Genomic DNA, 19,420 nt, shown 5'->3' with positions numbered 1-19,420 from the left:
TTGTGTCGTGTGGTCCAAATGCTTACATTAAAGGCTTATTCAATAATAAAAACCAAGCCTACTTACATATGAGTTTAAAGTTTGGAAAAGGGTTAGTGGTGGAGGGATGAGGGGATGGAGGGATGACGGGTTAGGGGAGGGGGATGAGAGGATGAAGGGATGGAGGGATGGAGGAATGAGGTCAGAATCAGGGTGCCAGTTGGATGGATGGAGGAGTGGGATGCTCTACTGATCTTGTGGTGGGTATAGAGAGTTAACCAGTGTGGGGTGATATTTGGGGAGCTGTCTCTTCTTCCTGTCCTAGATGGAGCCCCCATGGTTCCTGAAGTCAAATGAAAGAGAGAATGTTAGAAAGGGTTTGGGATGGAGGGATGTGAGAAATGAGACACTTCTTTTGCAGAAATAAGGGAGGTATGAGGCATGATCCTTGTTCCCAAACTTAGTTATAAAACTTCATTAAATACTATGCGATGCTTCATGTGAACAGCCAGTCTATTAACATTCATACCAATGTACACTGCAGCCTATCACAGCTCACATTGCCCCAGAGTCAGGTACATTCTCACCTCACATCAGAGCCAGATATGGTAAAGCATGTTAGTCTTTAGCAGCCATAGATAGAAATCCAGTTTAAAAGCCAGCTTATAGGACCAAATGTACCTTATTGTGTTGTGGTACTTTAACCTTATTTGAAATTGTATCTGAACCTCTATCCCGTCACGTTCAGCTGATATAATCTGATTTTACGTGACTTTGCCATTTCATCCGGAGGAGGTTGTACTCAGGGCTTCACACACAGTGACATTAATTCAAAAGGAAAAGCTCTAGCTCTCTCTATACCTCGTTGAATTAAATCCAATTTATCTCCAGTATAGAAGAGAACATCATTAAATGAACCCTTTTCAGAAAAGCCATCTCTACAACCTTTGAGAAATATACAAAAAAAAAAGAACAAACAAATCCAATTAGTACCTATGCTCCCACAGGGTTATTTGTATTACTGAGATGACATGCTGTTAGTACTGTAGCATACTGGAATATTAATGTAACCTATATGTGTGTAGGTTATCAAATGTCAATGTGGGCAGGTTATGGCACAAATTGTAAAAATAAAAAGCATATCAATCAAACCTCAATTCATTCTCTGAAGCTTTAAAAAAACTGTTTTCACTGTTGACATCTCCACCTTCACCCAGCTGCAACAAAGCTGTGTACAGTAGCTTATCATGCTCCTTTCACTTGATCACAGAGCACTGAAGAGAAGAGAGGGAGAGGAGAGGAGAGGAGAGGAGAGGAGAGGAGAGGAGAAGAAACACACCCTGGGCTATTCATGTACGTGTGTGCGTCTGAGCCTGTGAGTCGGGCGAGTTTGTGTATGCCAAGACACGGCGAGCATCTGTAGAGCACCGGAGGGTAATGCATGCCTTGTCTCAGGTGGGCAGCAGGAGGGGAGTGTGTGTTGCACTCTCAGAGTAGAGAGCTTGGCAATTTCATGCTCGTCGGCGCGTACAGCACTCACCCAGGTGCAATGCACTGTGAAGTTGGAGGAAGAATGAGGCATTACGAGAATGAGAGGCAAACAGAACTTTAGCAATAAGGCACACTTCTTTTTCTTTTTTCTTATTATTTCTTTATTTCTTTATTTAACTCAGGCCTGACTGGAACGTGTGGAATGGAAGTTGAAGGGTTCAAGAAGTTTACATGCTGACAGTATTAGGTCTGCTTCAAGGGTTTTTAGAAGTTGGAGCTAACACACTTTCAGCTTTCATCTTATGGATTTCTTTTATGACTTACCGCTTGTCAAAAATGAATCTCAGACCTGAATCCACTGCTAGATTTGGGCAAATGCCCTTAGTTACCCTTAGTTGGGGGGATATGAGAGGATGGATAGAAGACTAATAAGGCTAGAGTTAAGTCTGTGAGGCTATTGTCAGGTTGATGTTCTGCAGGCATGCTGTTTGGCTTGTTCTCATTTTTTCATTTTCTAATTACAGAGCAGTCCTGAACATGAAGTATAGCAGAGACTGGTGGGAATGTCATCAGTTTTGCAGCTATTTGGACATAAACCAAAGTACTGGACAAATACAATTTTTATCTAGTGGCTCTAGATGAAAGGTTTGGGGATCACTGAAGCAATCCTGAGGAGTACAACAAATGAGCAGACTTTAGACTTTATTGTTCCCAAGATGAAATTCCTCTCCACAGCTCTGTACAAATAATAAAACAACAGCGACATAAAGTGACACACTCCGGCCTGCTGTTTAAAATGGTTATGACTGTTTTAAAAAAGCCCTTCTGCACCACCATCAACACTCTGTAGTGGCACCCAGGGGGCACTAAGGTGAGGTGGTGATTGTATGGGGGTGTGATGTCTGCGATGGCTTTATTGTTAAGTTATGTGAGGCTGGGTGTTGGGAGTGTAATTATCCTGGCAGTGTTGTCGGTTATGTGTGTGAGTTTGGCCCAGTTAGTGATGGATAACAGAAGGATATGGATATGAAACAGCACAATAAGATCAGTTGAATAATGACTACAGCTTTGTAGGAGTTATATATTAAACTATATCTTCTTGTGTTTAATATAAATCTCAAATTCATGCTTGTCCAGTGTGTGTAATCATATTTGATGTCCCTGACCTCAGAGAGGGTCAAAGTGAGGGGGAGTCTTTAGGGTTTGCCTTCGGGAGATCACAGCTCCATCTGTGTGGTGATATTTAAGTCTGAATCACAACAGTAGATCAACCAATCAACAATGCTATTCTGTTTAGCCTCTAAAACATCACAGGTCACAACGCTACACTCACACCCCTCTTAGACATGTCTTTAAAAAATCACACCTTCATTAAGTTGACTGCTGGCTCTGACATGACTACAAAGTGACCTTTTGACTTTAGAGAACTGCATGACTCTCATGTGACATCAAGGTGTGAATGACCTACAGGCCAGTTGAACCAATGAAACCTCTTGGAATGTGGAGGGTCAATGCATGGTGGTGAAATATATTTAATGTTCTACCTCACGTGTGATCCACATGTGCCTGCATATGAATGTGTATGTATTATAGAAGGGGTGTCAAATTCATTTCAGTTCATGGGCCACTAACAGCCTGATTTGATCTCAAGTGGGCCAGACCAGTAAAAGCATGGCATTATAACCTAGAAATAATATATAATATAATATGATATGTAATGTATATTTACTATAATAAACCATCTATTTGCAAAACAGATGAACAGCCTGAGATGTGGATGAGTGCAATTTCAACAATATTAGGCCTCACTCTTTTACAGTCTTGTTCAATATATTATCCACATATTGAAATATGATCACAATATGTGTTCATTGTTTTTCAGAGGATTGTAATCTGGAAAAAATGTCTGAAGCAGCATTTTACATAAAGTAGGCTCCTCACTGTTTAACCTGCATCATACTTTGCACAGTTATCCAGTGGGCTAGATTAGACCTCTTGGCAGGCCAGTTCTGGGCCGTTGGCCCTATGTTTAACACCCTTGTATTATACAGTATGTGCTTGATAAAATGACATTTGGTTCTGTATATAGGTTTGGATGTTTTCAGGTGTGTCCTATAAAACACTCACATATCCACATATAGAATGTAAATGTCATCATATCCATCGCTTTTTACAACAAGGCTTCATATGAATGTTGTGAGGTGTACATGTGTACTTCACTTTTCCTGTTCATTTCTTTTCCCCCACTGCATCATGCGTGTGTGTAAGTGTAGTCTGAGGTGTAGAAAAATTATGTTCACTTCAGCGCTGTTCACTCAAGCTTTAATAAAACACCAGATCACTCACAGTGACTGGATGTGTTTGATGTCAGGCTGTGATGGCGTGCATGCCAGATGATGGAAAGTAACAAATTGCTCTTAACAAGGGGGTAAACTAAAAATACACTCAAAGGTCCTGTGTGAAAAAGCAACCAATCAAAAACATCACTTACCAATTATAAGTGACAATTTGCACTGCTGACATTTGGCCTGATTTAAAAAAAACAAACACAGTACTTCATGTGCTGGAAGCTGCTCTAAAGGAAACAGTAGAAGCATAGATCAGCAAATGTATTTTATTGTACATTTACAAAACAACAAAGTACAAAAAAGTCAGCCCACATACATTTTTTTGTTTGTTTTAGAGTATATGCAAATTTTTATCTCACCACTGCAGCAAACAGTCCCTCAGACGAACGAGGGGACGGGAACGAGAGAAGGAGATACAATCAAACTTTTATAAAGCCTGTCTGTCTGCTGGCACACGGGAACACGCTGCTGCAGGGAAACCCAAGGAGAAACATAGAAAAAGTATTATGACATTCTTAGCGGACTACATGGGCGCAGGGGCCCCGGGTCCCGGGAGCGAGAACCCGCTCGTTTTGGCTTTTCCGACCGTCCCTCTCGACCGACAAACACACTTTGTGCTTCAAATATTTTCTGTTGTTTGGCCATCACAACAAGAGAGTGCAACAGTAGTTAATGCTTTTTTTTCCAAAACGTATACTGTACATTTTGACAAAAAAAAAAAAAAGTTGGCACATTCAAGAAGACATGAGCTTTTTTTTATTATAACAGACTTCTTTTTTTTTTTTTACATGAGATTTTGTTTTTTTTATCTTCATAAATACAATATACGTCTCTTTCCCTGTATCCAGAGCCCACAAAAGAACAGTACAGACACAGGTATTTACAAATCAACAGGGAGAAGGAGGATGAGGAGGAGGAGGAAGAGGAGGAGGAGGAGGGGGGGGTGAACTGGATAGCTCATAAATAATCATAGTAATACCAAAAAAGCATGATGTAGAGTCTGTTCTGTGTTTCACAGCAATGACACGGAGTCTGCTTATCCTGACAGCAGAAAACTCTTCCTCTTGTTCAGCTCTTTGTGTCCACAGTGGAGAGATGGATGATGGAGGCATCGAAGGTACGCTGACAGACTCGCTGATGGCCTTATCTCATTTCCTGAAGAGAGAGAAATATTTTACTGTCAAAAGATCGCATAGGAAATGAACGGCAGTTACACAGTAAAGTTATTGAAGCACTCTGTACATGTGGAAACTGAATGCCTTGATAAGATGCACTATAGTAGTTACTGAAGGACAGGGAGCATTATGTTAGCATTGTCTCTTCCTACACATGTACACCTGATCTTCCTGATCTAAGACTTACTTCTCTAGCAGGGTGTTTCATATATTCAAGGACCATTTTACAAATCTGTCTTAAAACAACAGTCAGTGGTCCATATGAACCTCTCTATAATCATTCCTCCTATTCATACTGACTGTTAAAAGATCTCCTTTAAATGTGTTTTCAAGGGAAGTGATGGAGGACAAAATCCACAGTGAGTCCACACAGTCATTTAAAAGTAGATGATCAGCTTCTATTGAGCTTCAGCAGTGTGAGTTAGTCATAGCAAGTGATATCTGACACATTTACAGTCTTTTTAGTATCTAGTTCCCTCTTAGTGTTTCTCTGTTGAGCTGTGATGGAAGTATAATAACAAAAAGACTTTGCCACTAAAAACACTAACGTTGAAACATAGAAGATGAAGATTTGACTCATTTGGACGCTGAAGCTTCATATTAGCTTCAGATCAACTTTTAAATCCATGTTTATACAGAAGGAGGACTGTGGATTTTGTCCTCCATCACTTCCATTGTAAGTGTATTATGAAAGGATCTTCTAATGGTCAGTATGAACAGGAGGAATGATTACAGCTAGAAAAAGCTCATAAAACTGGGTGCAATAGAAGACTATTCTTGCCAAATGGTCACTTTTGTCAAGACTGTCACTTTATGAAGATTGGATCCATTCTGTGAAGATTTCTATAACTAACTCTGGATGAACTTTTATGTGATGTGAAACACTGAGCTGAACACAGATGTGCCTGTGAGAGCCAAATGAAAGAAAGTACAATAAGTGTTTTGGTTTTATTATTAAAGTCTGTTGAGAGTTTATATTCTTGCAAAGATAAAGACGATGCATTATGTAACAAGGCCGATGAAGGGAGTGTTCTCTAAAGCCTGGTTGTCAGGTCTGTGTTCTTCAACCGTTTTCCTCTGATGTGATTGGTCATGAAGTGTTTGTTTTGTCAGCCTTGTATGAGTCATACACTTTATCCTCTTATCTGTGACATAAGTCTCAAATTCCTGCCAGTCATCACAGATTTGATGTCCAGTCTAGTGGGATGTGTAATGTGACCTCACAGCACATGTCACAACACATGGAGGGGGTTGAGGACAGCAGCAACCCCCCCCCCCCCACACCCCCAACTCATCCCAGACTGACCGCCTGGGTCAAAGGGCAGCAGATAGTGGTCAGTAACACAACAGGAAGAAAGGGGGTAACCTAATCCATACTTCCTGTGGGAACACCCCAAACTTTATTGCGAGGGTGGGGGTGCTTTCATGTTCCCAGCAAGGGGTAAAAAGCCTGTTAAGGTCAGTTAGGGTCAGTTGAGGAGAGTGGGTTAGGTGTTCCTTACTGCTCCACAGGGGTGACCTGACAAGCACGAGATACAAGTAAGTTATGTGTGTGTGTGTGTGTGTGTGTGTGTGTGTGTGTGTGTGTGATGTGTTTAGAGTGAGTGAAAAGAGCAATTGTGTGCATGTGTCACTTTTACAAGCTGCTTCGCTACATTCCCATGTCAGATGTGTGTTGAGGTCGAGGCTGGCTGACCCGTGACCCGTTCATCCTTTCTCTGTCTGCACACACAGGCAGCTTTATGGTGACTCCTCAGGTTACACAGTGAAAGTTAACAGCTACAGCACTAAGAGGAAGAATCAAAGCGGCTGCACTCGCCATTTCTCATAAATCTATTACGATGGCTGACTTACTAACAAACAGACTAAAAGCAGTGGTGGAAAGTGAGTGAGTAGATTTACTTGTGTTCTGTGCTTGAGAGTCATTATGAGGTATTTCTAATTTCTGTTTTACATCTTCTACTCCGTTATAGTGCAGAGGCATGATGGAGGCTGTGGCTCCGGAAGTAGAGCGGGTCGTCCACTAATCGGAAGATCAGCGGTTTGATTCCCGGCTCCTCCAGTCCTGTAGACCTGTCCTTGGGCAAAATACTTTACTCCAAATTGCTCTTGATGGTGACATGAAGTGTAAAAGTAAAAGTGCTTTGAGTGGTCAAAAATAAGGCCCAACCCATACTGGATTTTTGGGGTCGATGCCGATACCTATACCAAGGAGTTTTAAAAATTCAGACATTGATATCAGTCGATAAAAAGCACATTTATGGCAAAGTGGTTATCAAACCCTGACAAAGATATGTAATGGTGGCATGATATTTTACAGTTGAGTTATATTTATTGTATAAAATGAATAATTAGAAACAAAAAAATGTATGTACGCATTAAACTTGAATTAAGAAATAGGATATATATACATATAATGCTGTCTATATAACTTATCTACAAATATTGGTGCATATCAGCCAACACGCATGCTGATACTGATATATCTGTGATAGGCCAATATCAGCTGATAATATCAGTTAACTGATATATCGGTCTGGTTCTAGTCAAAAAACTAGAAAACTGCTATATAGGTACAGACCATTTAAAAAGAGGAAAGGGAAACTGCAAATAAAAATATTAATAAAAATGAGTAACACTTGTGGTCTGACAATGTAAAACTCTGAGATGGAAAATGTAAAAGCTGAAATGGAAATGTTGAAATGGAAATTAAAAAATTTCTAATTTTCAAAGGCTAGTTTCCCTTTTTTGTTAACATTGAATACAGGCCTGACTATCCTAGGAAACAGAGTAAAACGTTCTTTCTTAAGTTTCCATTCACTTTTTGAATTTGATTTATTTTCACACTTGAGCAGAAACCCTCTCATTCCTGCATCCTTCACTTTGTCCTAACCCAGGTCACTGATTATAGATTTAATTTGATTGTGACTGATCCTGTACACAACCTTCCAAGGCTAACTGTGTGTGACTACAGTAATGTTGGGGGGGGGGGGGGGGTATGGGTGTCAGACGGTGTTTGCTAGCGCTGCATGAAATCCCGCAGAGCTTTCCATTCGGCTGGCACAGCTTGTTCTGCCTTTAAAGACACCGGCTCATTGCAAGGGAGCCCCTGCAGCGGGAGGGGGGGGGTGGTGGGGTACGTTAAAGGAGCACTCACACAGTGAAGTGTACGCTCAGAAGTGCACTCCACAAAGAGCAGTGGGCGTGCACACTTAACACTGTTTCTTACTGTAAAGCCTGCCCTGAGTAGACAGTAATGGCAGATCTGTAAGTACGAGCCCTGGAGCATGTTGATGACTGTGTGTGTGTGTGTGTGTGTGTGTGTGTGGGCAACAGGGGACGTAAGAGCTCTTTTCATGTGCCCGCACGTATAAAAATGTGTGTGTTTTATGGAGCGTAAGTAATGATATGTAGATAAAACTAAAGCGCATGAACTTCTCCGTGGCAGTCTTTGTTCCCCTGCTCATAAATATCTTGAACGCATCAATTATTAAAACCATTTGAGGTGAAAAGAGAACATTTCTCTTGCATAAAAACTGCACTTTAAATTACAAGATCGTTTGCATCAGTCTGCTACGGTACCTCGTTGTGTTTCCTGGTGGAGTTGAGACCCCTGGAGCCCGTGGAGCCCCTGGATGAGGAGCTTCCTGTGGTCGAACAGTTACTGGACATCTGACCCCTGGAGAGGTATCCGGCCTTACTGCTGTACGCCATCATCTCCTCACCTGGTGATGCGTGGATGAAGGAGAGAAATGAACAGTGAACATCTGCAGCAGAGCATAGTGGGAGGATGCTTCATTTAGTATAATATATATCTACTGGAGAAACAGCAATTTAATGCAGCTCTAGGCAATCAATTTCTATCTTAAACATCCCTATAAATATGTTCTATTTGATCATAATTCATTCTGCAGCTGGGGACAGCCTGAATACACAATTCTCTCTTAAATATGTGTGAATGTGAGCCGGAGGGAGGCATCATGTTGTGGGATTTCTAGTTTTTTTTCTGGACCACAAAGGAATTATTTGCCTTGATTTATAAATGTGTGCTTGCCGTGCTTACAGCTGCATGTTGTTCTCATTTTAAATCATCCATAAGGAATGATCTGGCAAAGTTGTTGTGTTCCAGCCAAAGCTCATTCTACTCTGCTGAGTAACACCCGAGGAGAAAATACTGCAGTGCAGCAGTAGAGCATGATACAGCATCCTGGAAGTGTGGACAGTGCTACAGCTGACTGATCATAGTATACATAACTACATTACACTCTATCTCAGTCAAATATATAAAGCAGGTGTGTCTTTTTAGCTCACTTCTTATTTCTGTAAGGAGTGAAACCTTACCTTACCCTTTTGAGCCAAATTGGATTTTTCTAAGCTTAAACTAAATTAGAAGTGAAACAGAACTGGCTCTTACTCTCAGTGTGTCTCTGTCCCGAGCCTTTGCGCTGATGGCTATTGCTGCTGATTTCGCTCCTCTCCAGGGAGGACAGAGCGCCGTTTGTCACATTGCTGGCCTCCATGCACCTCTGGGAGCCCTGCAACCTGGTCTCTTCGGGGGGCGGCTCCGGGGGTGGAGGCAGGTCTGAACACAAACAGGTGGAGGAATAATCATGCATGAAGAATGAGATTTGAGTTTAGAATTCAGGCTGTAATGAGGAGAGTTTTTACGATTCAGAGTCAGGTTAATATTGTTTTAAAAAAAGAATGAGAGTATTTTGTTTTTGTTGTGTTTTTTTCCTTCCTGTGCATAATGAGAGAACCCGAGAGACTAGTTACAGGGTTGTTTTGCTTTAGAAAACAAGGATAAATTAAAATAAACATGGATTCTTCTTGTCTTTAGCGTTCCTGTTTGTTAGGAGTTAAGGGATCTGATTGTGTGATTCACATGCAGCCGCGTGCTGTTTAATTGGTTTCAAGGTTAATGGATCTGACAATGCGGTGCAACTTTAGATTACCATCGTTTCCAATCTGTTTGGGAGACGGTTATCTGGGAAACGTGGAGCGTGTAGAGAAAACAGAGTCTGTAAACTAAGATTATTAGAAGTCAAATTCATGTAAAGGATCAGGAACAGGAACACTAGACTCACATCACACCTTTTGTACCAGAGTTGAAGGTGTGGAGGTTTTGCAAGAATATCTTTATGGATTAATGGTGTTCCATTTGCACTGTTTGTATGTGCAAAATACAGCAACTGGTATTGCTATCGATAGCTAACCAGGCTGAAACTAGTTTTCTGACTTGAACTGGAACACTTCAAACTCAGCTGTTACACCATTTCCAGCTCCGACTTCCAGCTTCAGAGATAAACAGACCGCAGCAATAGATGTAGTATTTATTTACTCGCACTGAAGAGCACTGACTACTAACAGCAAATATCTGTAGAGCTGCATATTCAGCATGAATGTCATTGTCACGGTCACACAAATAATGCTTGTATTTGATTTGACAGTGAACTCTTCCCTGTATGTTCAGTAGCAATGAATCATGTAGGAGTGGACCCTCTCACCTCCTTGTATATCTCTTCTATATGCTGAACTCTTGGAGACCTTTTTTTTCACTCGTGATTTTTGGTTGGGAGGAGTGCACGCATCTGCTGGGGATGGACGACTATGCACTGTGTGTGAGGAAAGAGAACGACAGCACCGTTAGAAAATGTGTCTTTCTCCGTAACGAACAGACTGGCAATAACGACCAAAATCAACATAGCTGTAGGGTGGATGCGTGTGAGCTGTCAGTCATATTACCGGGTGTAGTGGCGCTGACGTTGTCTTCGTTGGGAGTTGGCCCCTGGCTGTGGAGGCAGCGATGGGCAGGACTTTGGCACTGCAGCGTGCCAACCTCTGATGAGCCGTGATGCTGTTGGCCAGAGAGGCTGGGGTTGGACTGGGTGAGCGACGGGCTCGGTGCCTGGGGAACTGGCACTGGACCGCAGGGTAACCTTCTGCTATGGGAAGTAAGGGCAACATGTAACTGCACAGAACAAATCAACAGAATGGGAAGCTTCAGACTGAAGGTTATGTCCTGGGATAGTAATGTTATGGATGGTTTGTGTGGAATGTTTTTATCCTCTCATTAGTCGCTTAGTGTATTTCCTGCCTTCCCCTGCTATGATTTTACATGTCTGCTCTGCTTCATTGTTATTTGAATGGATAATTTAACATCTGGCAATGAGACAGCAGCTGAGAATTTGCCATTTGGCTAACTCTATTTTTTCTGCAATGTTTACCAATGTGCATTGTCTCTGTTCAAATATATAAAAAATGTTGTTTTTGACTGTTTGTTATTTCCTGGATATGAAAAAAATGTGAGTGAATCATTGTGTTTATCATATTTTCATTGTTGAAATGTGACTTTTTTTGTTTATTGTAACAATAACAGTTTTTTTTCAGCTATTGTGTTTTTACTTTTCTAATAAAGAGGTTGATATGTAATATAACAGCAGCAAAACTCAAAAGACTCAAAGTTAACTAAAGCTTGCTAACATTAGCCAACATAAGCTACTGCTCATAGCAGACCAAGTGAAGCTGTAGCACTTATAGAAGACACTGTATATCATTGAATTTGTAATTGAAGACTGTTATTCATTCTTTTAATCATTTTCAGTCAAAGATAAAGCCCTGCAATAACACAACATTTTACACAAAAATGCTAAAAAATGAACAGGTATGAGCTGTGTGTGCACTGATTACTGCTCTCCAAGTTGTTTTGATCTTAATGAATAACGATAGTTTCACTCAGCAGTTAGCAAGCAGTGGACAGTAAACTCTCTGGGGAAAAACACGATGAGTGAAAATGAAAATGAGAATGAAAACAGCTTTCTCTCCACAGAGCAGAACACAGTGGCTTGAATTCAGCGATAGTGAACAGCAGATGCATCGTGGGTGTTCACGACAAGAGTTCAGGACTATGACTTACTGCATGAATAAAAACATTGTGCAAACAAACGGGTGTGTACGGCGGGTCTCGGTCACATATCGCATACCGTGACAGCTGCTGGCCGTCTTGCTGGCTGAGGCGGGGCAGGTCGTGGGGGGCTCGGCTCTCCTCGTGTGGGGACGGGGTGAGCGTGGCGGTGGATTGGTGGCTGTAGGAGGTAGCCGGAGAGGAGGCGTTGTTCCTCTGCGGGGGCGAAGGTCCGCCCTCGCAGCCCTCCATCAGGTAGGTTCTCTCTGGGAGGGGGGGGCACCACTCCTCATCCGAACTGACAAAGATAAGACACGACTAGATGACACAGTGCATGGAGAGAGATGTAGCTGGATGCGTTCTTGAAAGATATTGTTGAAGGCAGCCTGTTTTCTCACTGGTACCTTTCAGATCCAGCTAGCTATGAGACTACTTAAATATTAATGCTGTTCTTTCACACTAGACTCAAGTTTAGAGGGCCTTGCCGTTGGCAAAACTGCAGGAGGCTAAGCTTCTACTTGGGTGGGACTGCTGCTCCACTGAAAGATAGTCTTACCCTGAGGTAGCAAAGAGTGACTGGTAAAGAGGAACACAGCTAATTGTGTTTTAAGGTTGGAGAAAACAGCTAAATCACTAAAAGCAATTGACCAAGGCCGAGGTAATTGAGTTGTTAAAGCCAGAGGCATACGAGCCATGTTGTGGTTCCATACTTAATGTGCCTGTTAGAGGTGACGGTAAGTCTAAACGATGGTGTAGCTGTGTAATACTAATTTATAGGGAGAGAGTGTGACTCACCCTATGTCCATGTCTTCGTGCTCAGGGGATTGCTCGTCCTGATCGCACTGTTCCAGCTCTCCGATGGGGGGAGGCGGAGGCAGAGCTTCCATCCAGGTCAGAGATGGTGTCTTGACAGCCTTACCCATCGCCTTCTGCTTTGGCTTACCTACAAAACAGATGGAGAGAAGGAGAGAGAGAGAGAAAGATGCGCAATCATTCGACTGAAGAGGACACTTTGTCACACTGAGCCGATTCATCATGAGCACAATTTAACACCTACTCCAGCGAGCCTGTGGCTGAAGCATCATCTGTTCATGAGAATGTATGAGAGAAATGCAAAACGGGGCTGAAAAATTAAGATGGACCCCCCCCCCCCCCCCTCAAAAGAACAACTGTTGACCAAGCTGGTTTTACAGAGTAGTTAAATAAAATACTGCAAAAAATAAGCAATAAAAATCACAGCTGCAGCTAATAATTATTCTTCATACTTTGTTAATCTGCAGATTATTTTCTTGAATCATCATTTGGTCTATAAAGTGTCAAAAAATGATGAAAAATTAATGTCTCAGTTGGCAAAATAAAATCCTCACAGATAAATGAGAGAATACAGATGTGCAAATATTAAACACACATGTTAAACAGATAAACGCTAAAGCACGATAGGAAACCTGTTTTAATTGAGATAGAATTGAGCAATTATGGAGTCATAATAACATAAAAACATCATATTCACAGCATGGGAGCAATAGTGGAAAACATTTGATCGCTGCTGGATTTCAACTGGCGGCGTGAAATAGAGAGAATAGTGATTGGTTGGTAGATCTGAGATGAAAAACATGCTAATTTAAACACACGCAGAGCTGCTTCTATTGGTCAGCCGCCGCGACAAAAGAATCTGTCAGTGAAAAGTGACGACCCCCCCGGTGTCCTCCTCACCGTTGCAGCGGTCCGGCTGAGCGTACTGAGATCCGGAGGGACCCGGCTGGGGGATCCAGTGTCCGTCATCAGGCTGCTCCCCTCCGTGGGCTGGCGCCTGCTGCGTCTGGTTGGTGAAAGGCATGATGGAGGTGGAGGCGTAGGGGGTGGTGGAGACGTGTTGGGCGTAGTTGAAGCTGTGCAGGTCCTCGTTGGTGGCGTCGATGGTGCTGTAGATGGGACCCTCGGTGGAGCCGCCCATGCTGTATTTCTCCGTCTGGTTCAGGTAGTTGGAGATGCCAGCTTCTAACATGAGGAGAGGAGGCAGTGGGGGTTATATTTAGAAATGTTTGAGCTTTCTTAGGAATATATTAGCTCTGTTTTGTCATATCGAACGCCTCGACTTATTACTGGGCTGAAAATGTTTGCATTGTTTTCAGCATCAAAGATCTTTTTTACATCTCTCACAAGACATGAATGATGCTTCAACATAATAAGAACATTAGTCACAGCAGGGATGCATGTACAGTAGTGATCCTACCGTTGTAGTATCTCTCTGCTGTGTCGTGGTTAGCAGTGCAGCAGTTGACTGCCTCTTTACCGCTGTGGACCAGGTTGGTGGTGGGCCAAGAGTCTGCCAGCCACGGGTAGTTGCCTATGTTTCCTCCCAGCACGCCGGGCCTAAAGAGACACACTGGCTTTACTTTCTGGAATACGACGAAACTAACGAGCGTCCAGATGGACACACATAACGGTTTGCGTAGGAGAAGCTGAGCATGCAGACGGCGGGAAACGTTTACAATTATCAGAGAATAATGAAAAGAAGAAGCAGAGCATATATAGAGCATATATAATGGAACTTAAATAAAAGGACGTGATTACCTTCCGTTGAGTCCTGATGCTTCTCCATGAGGGAAGCCAACTGCAGAGGAGAAAATGGAGAGTGTGAGGAGGCGTAAACTGACTCATACATGTTACATTTTTGTGGCCTACTTAGCTTTAGTTCCCTGTTTTTTTTGTTTTGTTCAGTCTTTACTCTGCTTTTATTACACAGGACCAGCTGCTCTGATTTGGACCGAAAATATTATAAGTTTATGTATCCACAATACAAATATGTTACAATACAGCTACTGCTATAGTACAACAAGCACAGCTAAATCAATCAATGTCTTTCTGTTGACTCTGCTCTCTTCTTCTCCTGGGTCAAAATTGACCCAGTTTGCTATCACCCAATTCTGTGTTAGACCTTTTTTGCCAACTTCATTCCAACTTATTACCACATGTTTAAAACATGTGTTTTGGAAATGATGGTCAACAGGCCTCATTTAAATGAAAATATACCTCATTTTTGAGTGAATGCCTTTGGGTCAACAGCAGGGCTAAGACACTGATAGTTAAGCTATAGTGATAGTGATAGATAGCAGTGAACACATTCAATATAAACTACAGTAGAATAGGAGACCTTATGTACAGTATGTAGTCACATAAATAAATATAATGTAATACTAATGTAATACTAATATACTATAATATAATACATAACACAATCTTGTGACTTCCACCTTTTAATTTCTGTGGCTTCCACCACAGATGCATCATAACATGTCTGTGATAGTAGACAGCAGACACAGACAGCCTGAGGTCATTGGACGTGGATCAATGTATCACTCAACAACATATTCATCCTTCCTCACCTGCTGGCGTGTAGGCGAAGGAGGCGGTGTAGTGGCTCAGCTCCTTCCTCTTTTTGCGCCGGCAGTAGATCCAGACGCTGAAGCCCATGAGGATGACCCAGCAGGCCCCGCCGATGCCCGCGATGAACGCCGGCTGCTTGACCACGTCGGTAATCTGCTCGGCCAGGCTCACGCTGCTCTCCTCGCCGCTGTCGCCGCCTCCGCCTCCGCTGCTGCCTCCTGACGGGGACGGCTGTTCAGCTGGCAGCTCTGGGGGGAAGGAGATGAAGAGGAGGGAGAATAAGATGAGAGGGAAGAACTAGAGTACAGATTGTTCTGTGACAATTGCTTTGTTGATCTGTTGTTTTATTCATACTGTGTGGCTTTAATGTTTTCAACCATAACAGAACAATCAATACAAACTTAACCATGGAGATAATAGAACTCTTATTTCATAAATCTGATTTGTTGTGTAAAATGTTCTGTTAATGTGGAGTTTAGTAGCTCAGTGTATTTACACTTAATAACAACCTTCAGACATACACATACACATAAGGAATTTATGTATATACTACATTGTATTTGATATGTTTATTGAAATGTAGGTATTGTATATGTATTTGTAATCAGCAGCCAATAATAACAATCTTCTGTACTGCCGTCTTGGCGGGGCTGGAGCCAATCCCAGCTGTGATTGGGTGAGAGGTGGGGTACACCATGGACAGATCACAGTCACATTCACACCTACAGGCAATTTAAAGTCTCCAATTAACTTAAGCTAAATGTTTTTGGTCTGTTGTACCAATAAAGCTTATTTGAATATGACTATATACTATATTTAAATAAGCCTGAAGCAGTGCAAACGTGATAGAGATAGGGTCAAATAAAAATGCTGGCATTATCTTTAAATAAACTAATCAATATCCATGTTACTGCAGAAAAGCATACAGTAGTAGATCTTAACCAAACATCTTTCTCTCATGATGGACTCACTGAAGAGGACGGACACCGGCTGACTGCGAGTGCCGACGCCGGCGCCGGTCACCGCCGCCACTTCCACCTGGTAGAGGACGCCCGACATGAGGCCTTTGAGCACTGTGGCCAGCGTGTTCCCGTCCACTGTCTTGTTGATGTAGTAGCGGGTCTGGTTGTCTCCACCACCGCTGCCCACACACCACACCTGTGAAAAGAAGAAAGGAAAGAAACGGAGCTTTAGCGCGTGGCAGCTTTCCATCTGTTCTCGTAACACTGGAGTCAAACGCTCCTCGGCTGAGGGCGTACATCTGCATCTCGGCTCACTGATGAAATACTTAACTATAGGCTGCAATATTCGATCTGCTCGCGACGACATCAAAGCGGAGTCAGACGTTCTCGGTGTTAAACGTACAGTAGATCATTGAACTTGACCACTAACCAGTGTGCTCCACTCTACGTTTGAAGTTTTGAAAACACAGCCTCTGGGCTTTTTTTTTTCTTCTTCCCTCTCTTCCTTTGACAAGGTTTTATCTCTGCATGTACACTGAATTAATTAAATATTAAGGTCATATTCCTGAAATTGAATTGCAGCCTCTTTGGCGCACACCGCAGTGTTCCAATAACCCCCCTGCTTCTCTGAGTCGACATCTCTTTCTTTGTGATTAATAGAGATTTACTGAAGGGGGATTTTCACCACTCTTAACATTTGGTATGGAGTTGTATGAGCAGTATGGAGTGTGTTCTTTGGGATGTTTGTGCAGGTGTTTGGTGTCCTTCTGACTCCACTCAGGTGTTATTTTTTTACCCTGTACTCCTGGATGACGCCGTTCTGCATGTCGCTGGGTGGAGGCTCCCAGGAGACGCTGATGCTGGAGCTGTTGCTTAGCTTCACCGTCGCCACTGTAACAGCTCTGGGTGGGGCGCTGGGGACTGTGAGATAGGTGGGAGATAGTGTTAATTTCATTTTGGGAGCATAGATCAGTCAACAAGTGAGAAAAAAACTATGTCAAATGAAAAAGCAAGGGGAAAAAGAAGAGGATATATGCAACATAAGTCAAGAGATATCACAGTGAGCTGCAGCAGGAGGGAAAATGAAGCTTTATTGACTGTTTTAAAATGGTAGAATGTTTATTTTGAGGCAGCTCAAGCTACTCAGGCGGGTCGATCCAAAGTCTATAAGAGCTGAAGGCAAAATAAAACGAGTATCTGCCTTGTTTTTAATCTAAAATCTGGATCAACTGATATAAACCTGCAGAGGAACAGAATTTAATGAAAAAAACCTGAAATGAGATATGTAGAGAAATAAGCTGAGTTTGGTGAAATAGCAAATAATTACTACACATAACCAAGTTTAATCATTCATCTACAGATATATAGTTTGATAAGGTTGTTAAAATGAGTTTCTGGGTTAAAAGTGTAATCTTTATGATTTAAGGACTGAGATTAACTTAATATATGCATGCTTTTATTTCTACTATCTAAAACTACAATAACACTAAGTGCAACATAAATAAACTAACAAAGACATTAGACGTAAACACAAACGATGCAGTAATAAATGAAAGAATGGTGAGAATGGTAAAGAGATGACCAGATAGTTTCAGTGATTGATATATAAAATGGTAAAGTTCATTATAAAACTGTCACCTGGAAGTAGATGGGCTAATTTGGAATTTGTCTAATGTTTGGAAAAGCCAATTTGGACTAGCCTGATTTAGATTTAGCACCATGTTAACAGAAGTTAAGTTAAAAAGCAAACAGAGTGACTTGTATGTATTTGGATAGGAATCTTTTTGAAGGGATACCTGGAAGTTTATTATCCAGGAAGGAATGTGACAGATGGACCTCTTCTCACCCAAGAGAGGGAAACTGATTCACTGTTTTCACAACCCTGTCCACTCTGTCCACAGTCACACGCCTTCCACATTCACACTTTAACTCTGTTACTTCTCTGGCAGTTTGTGGAGCTATGAAACTGTGTACAGCATTGCAATACTAGAAGCTGAATACAGATATGGACTACTGTAATCCTGTAGAGCTGATCAAACTACTAAATTAATCACCGACTATTTTGATAATAGATCATGTCCAAATTCTCTGATTCCAGCTTCTCAAATGTAAATATTATCTGTGTAAATAGTTTCTTTTGTCTTCTGTGACAGTAAGCTGAATATCTTTAGGTTGTGGACAAATCAAGACATTTGAGGATCAACCCATTTTCTGACATTTTATGAACCAAACAATCAATTTATCAAGAAAATGGTGAACAGATTAACTGACTGATTAGTAGCAGCCCCACTCAACTCCAACTGTTACTAATCAACTTCTAATTGGAGACTGAAACACATAAACTGATGAGTTATACAAAAACATACTGAGAGGATTATAATAGGAGGGATTTAATATTTTGAGGTTGGTTAGAAGGAGAAGGAGAGAAACTGGGGGAGAAAGGCACTGCTGGTGTTCAGGCAAGGGGTGTGAGAGCACTTAGAGGAATGTCTGAGTGAGTGTGGGTCTAACACACACACACACACACACACACACACACACACACACACACACACACACACACACACACAGCTCTAGGTTGCAGGTTCATAAATGAGTGTTATTCTGGTAAAGGTTATTAAAAAGTCTTCTGCTGCGTCTTTGATGATTGTGAGTCCTGTTTTTCTTTGTAGGGTTGTAGTGGGGGGTGATGAGATTGTGTTGCTTAAAAGACAGACTGATTTGCATCTTTAAAAAAAGGTGGAGGCGGTTGAGTGTAGTCCTGAGGTTTAGGGTAACCCTGGTCTTGTTATTTTAACGTTTTATCCTCTCATAGCAGAGCTCCATGCGGTGTCATGAAGGCTAATGAATAGCAGTTTTCAAGGCCTTAAAACCTCGTCCTGTTTATTAAATTAACTCTGATATCTTACATCTTTCTGCTCAACATATTTTTTCACCGTTCCACATGTTTATTACCTTCCTCCGGGGTTCGAACCAGTAACGTTCGGCTGTCCTTGCCCTGGAATTCGTTGAAATAGGGCCGGATCTTGATCTCGTATTCCGTTCCTTTGAGCAGGCTGCCGAGGACGATGCTGCGCTCGGAGGGGGAGTTGATGTCCTGGAGGAGCCACGTCCCACCGCTGGGTCGGTAGAAGAGGCGGTAACCCTGGACGTACTGAGACTGACGATCCACCT

At 42.1% G+C, this 19,420-nt stretch overlaps 1 protein-coding gene across 1 annotated transcript in view; it reads right to left on the bottom strand.

Moving 5' to 3' along the window:
* Nucleotides 1-4,626: 4,626 nt before the first annotated feature.
* Nucleotides 4,627-19,420, bottom strand: part of robo3 (roundabout, axon guidance receptor, homolog 3 (Drosophila)) — a 171,170-nt gene continuing 156,376 nt past the window's right edge. The window contains exons 14-27 of the mRNA XM_053331144.1: nucleotides 19,202-19,418; nucleotides 17,043-17,167; nucleotides 16,256-16,442; nucleotides 15,284-15,532; nucleotides 14,472-14,511; nucleotides 14,131-14,270; nucleotides 13,591-13,895; nucleotides 12,693-12,835; nucleotides 11,977-12,195; nucleotides 10,739-10,935; nucleotides 10,501-10,608; nucleotides 9,408-9,599; nucleotides 8,576-8,718; nucleotides 4,627-4,973 (exon numbers count right to left, since the gene is read on the bottom strand). Coding sequence (XP_053187119.1) covers nucleotides 4,962-4,973; nucleotides 8,576-8,718; nucleotides 9,408-9,599; nucleotides 10,501-10,608; nucleotides 10,739-10,935; nucleotides 11,977-12,195; nucleotides 12,693-12,835; nucleotides 13,591-13,895; nucleotides 14,131-14,270; nucleotides 14,472-14,511; nucleotides 15,284-15,532; nucleotides 16,256-16,442; nucleotides 17,043-17,167; nucleotides 19,202-19,418 — 2,277 coding nt within the window. The 3' untranslated portion in view covers nucleotides 4,627-4,961. The remainder of the gene's footprint in view (nucleotides 4,974-8,575; nucleotides 8,719-9,407; nucleotides 9,600-10,500; nucleotides 10,609-10,738; nucleotides 10,936-11,976; nucleotides 12,196-12,692; nucleotides 12,836-13,590; nucleotides 13,896-14,130; nucleotides 14,271-14,471; nucleotides 14,512-15,283; nucleotides 15,533-16,255; nucleotides 16,443-17,042; nucleotides 17,168-19,201; nucleotides 19,419-19,420) is intronic.

Source organism: Scomber japonicus, chromosome 13 (genome assembly GCF_027409825.1).
Source record: "Scomber japonicus isolate fScoJap1 chromosome 13, fScoJap1.pri, whole genome shotgun sequence".
Classification (NCBI taxonomy): Eukaryota; Metazoa; Chordata; class Actinopteri; order Scombriformes; family Scombridae; genus Scomber; species Scomber japonicus.
The sequence above is the reverse complement of the archived record's forward strand: the minus strand, read 5'-3'. Positions and strand labels throughout refer to the sequence as shown.